Below are 4,336 nucleotides of genomic sequence, written 5' to 3'. Positions count from 1 at the left end.
TATATATATATATAAGTTTTAACTAGGTACTTTATAGTCGACTTGGTTTGAGTTTTTCAGTTATTTTTGTTTAAGACCAGAATCTAATCAAATTTGCTTGATTTTAAAATTCAAAATCAAAATCAAATTAAGAAATTTTTTATTTTTCATTGGTTTGATTTGATTTTCAGTTTAGTTCGATCTTTTGATTTTTCGTGAATACCACTGACTACCCCACCCATCCGCCACATCACGACCAAGCTACAACTTCATCACCACTCTCACGCCGCAACCCTAATAAGGGTAATACGAAATACATCATTCAATCAGCCCGCTAATTTTTACTCTATCACTAAATCATTAAAATAAAAAATACAGTGGCGAACAAGAAAAGGGAGATTGAAACCATATCCAATAATTGAAAATGACAAATTCAATCTAGATAGAACATTCTAAATAAAATTAACCCAGAATCACCGCACCTCCGCCAACATCTTCAGCTACCATGGAAAATCAATTTTCAAAATAAGTAAAGATTAATTCAGTTCATATTTTGAATTTCGGGGGAAAACATTATTTCAATTTCAATTTATAATTTTATAGATGGTCGTTAAGCTTTGTATTCATTACCAAAAGTCACTTTTCTTTTCTTTTTCTGTTACGTCAAAAAAATAACTCCTATGATGTCCGATTTCATTTGGAGCTTCGAAAGTAAACTCGTTCCAATTGAATTTCAAAAGAGGAGAAGAAACAGAATATGGGCAGGAGGGATTTGGGTTCAAATTAACGGTGAAGAAGAATGGAAATGGAGGTGGTACTTGGGTGAAATTTATGAAGAGAAAATAGTGGAAGCTGAGTGGGCAGGAGCCAGAAAGGAGTTCGTCGGAGGAAGATTGAATAAGAGGGAGATTGCTGGTTGACATTTTGTTTTGGAAGAAGAGGGGGGTGTAAAGGAGGGGGTTTCTCTATTCTAAAGAAAAAATACAAATATTTTACAAAAAAATTACTTTTTTAAAAAAAAAATACACATTATTTGCCCATTTGACACATCACTCACGATATGAACGAAACAAGCATGTCAGAAAATTACACTGTTTAGCTTGGTAATATATATATATATATATATAGATAATGATACTTGTTAAATTTATTTCTTTATATTTTGACTCTCCCTTAAGAAATATTTTGACTCTCGACGCAAGGAAGCCAAACAGAACAGACCATGGCAGCGTGGCCATGACCCGACGCACGACGTGGCCATGGCACAACGCAAGGCATGGCATGACAAGGCATGGCCAGACGCAGGGCATGACAAGCCATGGCCCGACACAGGGCGTGGCCATGACATCGGGCGTGGCAAGGCCTAAATCGTATTTTCTTTGAGAAAGATAAATCCCGGATGATATTTATCATACTAAATAAATCTTTATCCAATTCATCATGAGGATACTGTGTTAATAATATTACTATACTAGAACAGCTAGATCCAAGCTCATTGTTGCAAGATGCAAGTCATCAAATATATAACTAAATAGAAGAGCAGACCTTTTCCCAACTAGATTGTTGTTTGATATGTTAATCATACCAAAGGGCCAAACTGATACTTGTGCTGAAAAAGAATTACAAAAAGGGATAAAACACTTCGAGATCTTATAAAATAACTGCTTAAAACTCGAATGACCAAGGCAAACTATTTCTATGCCTTCCTAGATTTGCTTGCTGCCAACTGTGTTTCAGCCTGCAATATGAACAAACAAGTGTTTAGTCTGATTACAATGACTTTTAAACAATAAAGGTATATTGACGGGCAATTATATAATACCTCCTTTTTCACGGACTCTTCCTTTTCAGACAATATTAGCTCGATATGGCAGGGAGAAGACATGTAAGCTGACATAATTAGAATACAAAATCTTTAGTGTGCATAAAGGAGCATAAGAACCTCTGGAAATTTACGCAGATAGAGATCAAACATACGGTTAATCCTTCCATGAGCACGATATGTACGGCGTCTTTGCTTTTGTGCCTGATTAACCTGAATATGAGAAACATAGAGTGAATCTACATCCAATCCTTTCACCTGCAATATATAAAAGAAATGTTAGCCAGCTCATATTTCGAGAGAAGTTGAAGAAAATAATCAATAGCACGACAAGGTGGTATACCTCAGCATTGCTCTCTGCGTTCTTAAGCAAATCCAGAATAAATCCAGCAGACTTGACTGGCCAACGTCCTTGACCATTTGAGTGCCTATTCTTGGCCTGAGCAGTTCGGCCAACACCTCGACAGAAGCGTGTGAATGGTATGGCCTGCTTGTGGGCCAAGACATCCTCCAAGTACCTTTTGGCCTTATTCAGCGGAAGCTTCCTGATAGCATGGGCTGTTTCCCTTGTGTTCTGATTAATTCATCAATTAGTTTGTAAATGACGAAATGCTAATCAACTCAAAACATGTACCGCTGTACAGAAGCAAATGACATTGTAGGATGTCCAAATGTTTAGAGGTGTGGGTTAGATGATTGTTGAAATTTTCAACCAACAAAGATGAAAAACAACTGCCCATCTTGCCCATATTATCAATATGGCAGAGAACTCTTTCGTTCAAAGTGCATTATGTAGCACAAAGCCGATACACACAATCTCTGCACTAGATTTTTGTACAATTATGAAACCACAACGCACACAACAGAAACAATGCTCCGTCCTCCCAACAAGGGAAAAATAAGCATTTTAATCTCATTAAGAAGACAATTATATATGACACCTAAATTCCAACATAATATTTGAGTCAGTTAATAGAATATTGCACCTCATGTTATTAACATAGCAGACACAAAAATAATCTCCAGGCTTGAAATCTGAACTTCATAAACAGTCCAAAAGCCACCATCAGCCCACATGAGTCATTATTATCATTGTTTGAAATATTTTATAAAGCTTAAACATGTATCATTCTTTATTGAACCATCTATCATAAGAAATTCAAGAGGTTCACCCAATATCAATGCAAATTTGTTTCCCTGGAGTTTACGAGCGACCCATTCACAAAAAGGCAATAGGGCCACTGCTTTTATCATCAGGTTGTCACTCTCACCAGATCTGTTGAGTAATTAACCTTGAGACCCACATACTAAACTCCCCAGAAGAACATATTCAAAGTGTAACATGAATAAAACAATTTAAGAAACCAACAACTAACGCTCAATCCTAATCTACCACTCGGCACCATTTAAATCCAATTTATGTCAACAATTAAAGTGGTCGAAAAAAGAAGAAATAGTACCTTGAAATGAACTCTGAGATCAGCACCCCGGGCTTTACAGGCTGCAAAACAGGAAATGTATGTATGGTGAATACAGGTTTTGCACTACTAACAACTTAGAATCTAAAAGCAAACGCTAAATTGCTATCAACAAAATACCCGACTAATAAATTGAAATAAACACTAGATATAAATGCTGTTTCATAAAAACAAATAAAACGAACAATAGATGCTTTAACCCTCCTTTGGAACATAGTAATTATAAATTGGCAAAGATGGGTTCTTTGTCATCAAATAATAGATAGATAAAACACTTAAATCTCCCCAAAAAAAACAAATACTAAGCAAAAAATCAATGTGGGACCCTTACATTTGGTGGGATTATCAGGCTCTTGGGAGTACTTCACCTGCAACAGCATCATAGAATATCAAAAGTTCAAGCACAAATAAAGAGTCATAAAATCAAGCAATTGATGCAATAATCAAGAATAGAACGGGGGAGTAAGGGTTTACCATGGTGGCGGCTGCTGCTGCTTCGGCTGAGAATAGGTTAGCTAGTTTTGGATTTTGTATTTGAGCAGCTGGGTGAATTAGGGTGGCGCTAGGTTTTATATGGTTTTAGAGTGAAGAAGTCGGGGTTATTCGGGTATTGGGCTTTTACACCTTTGCCCATATGCTCTTGAGTATCTTTTCTCTACTGTCCTCCTCATAAATTCATAATTTTAAAAACCATCTTTACACAAATAGTCAATCGGATTGATTGATTATTTTTTCTAGCTGAATGAATTAGGGGGGCGCTAGTTGGTATATATATACTATATTAAAAGCACGAAGGTCATATCGAAATATTGTTCGTCTTTTTTATCCTTCGTAAATATATTTTAAGTTGGATAAAACTGTAATTATATATAAACACTAATAATATATATCTTTTTTGAAAAAAATAAAAAAATTCCGTTAATATCGTAAGAATGTACAAATCATATAGGAGTCTTCTTCACATTCGGTGGTCTCCTACAAATAGTGTCCTACTCAAATTCTTTTTGGTTTATGAATCCGACTTTTTGTATATTTGAAAATGCTTCTATAAAAGGAG

The 4,336-nt window shown here is 35.6% G+C and overlaps 1 protein-coding gene and 2 non-coding genes across 3 annotated transcripts; all 3 read right to left on the bottom strand.

Annotated features, from left to right (window-relative positions):
• Positions 1-1,474: 1,474 nt before the first annotated feature.
• On the bottom strand, positions 1,475-3,888 carry LOC107832403 (large ribosomal subunit protein uL22z). Its single transcript, XM_016660242.2, has 7 exons — positions 3,754-3,888; positions 3,611-3,647; positions 3,262-3,302; positions 2,145-2,375; positions 1,957-2,059; positions 1,802-1,869; positions 1,475-1,717 (listed from the first exon to the last, which is right to left on the bottom strand). The coding sequence occupies exons 1-7, from the start codon at positions 3,754-3,756 to the stop codon at positions 1,676-1,678; spliced, it is 525 nt and encodes a 174-aa protein (XP_016515728.1). The 5' UTR covers positions 3,757-3,888; the 3' UTR covers positions 1,475-1,675.
• On the bottom strand, positions 2,481-2,627 carry LOC142170069 (small nucleolar RNA snoR135). The gene has a single exon (XR_012699680.1). It is a non-coding gene; the product is annotated as a small nucleolar RNA snoR135 (small nucleolar RNA).
• Positions 2,921-3,052, bottom strand: LOC142170061 (small nucleolar RNA snoR74). Its single transcript, XR_012699674.1, has one exon. It is a non-coding gene; the product is annotated as a small nucleolar RNA snoR74 (small nucleolar RNA).
• Positions 3,889-4,336: the final 448 nt, after the last annotated feature.

The sequence above is a fragment of the Nicotiana tabacum genome, chromosome 15 (assembly GCF_000715075.1).
Source record: "Nicotiana tabacum cultivar K326 chromosome 15, ASM71507v2, whole genome shotgun sequence".
Lineage (NCBI taxonomy): Eukaryota > Viridiplantae > Streptophyta > Magnoliopsida > Solanales > Solanaceae > Nicotiana > Nicotiana tabacum.
The sequence above is the reverse complement of the archived record's forward strand: the minus strand, read 5'-3'. Positions and strand labels throughout refer to the sequence as shown.

What these genes read in the sequence shown, in the direction of transcription:
- LOC107832403 (XM_016660242.2), bottom strand. An exon ending in GCCTGATAATCCCACCAAAT is followed by an intron (nt 3,303 to 3,610) that starts GTAAGGGTCCCA and finishes CCTGTTTTGCAG; the next exon opens with CCTGTAAAGCCCGGGGTGCT. An exon ending in ACGCAGAGAGCAATGCTGAG is followed by an intron (nt 2,060 to 2,144) that starts GTATACCACCTT and finishes TATATATTGCAG; the next exon opens with GTGAAAGGATTGGATGTAGA.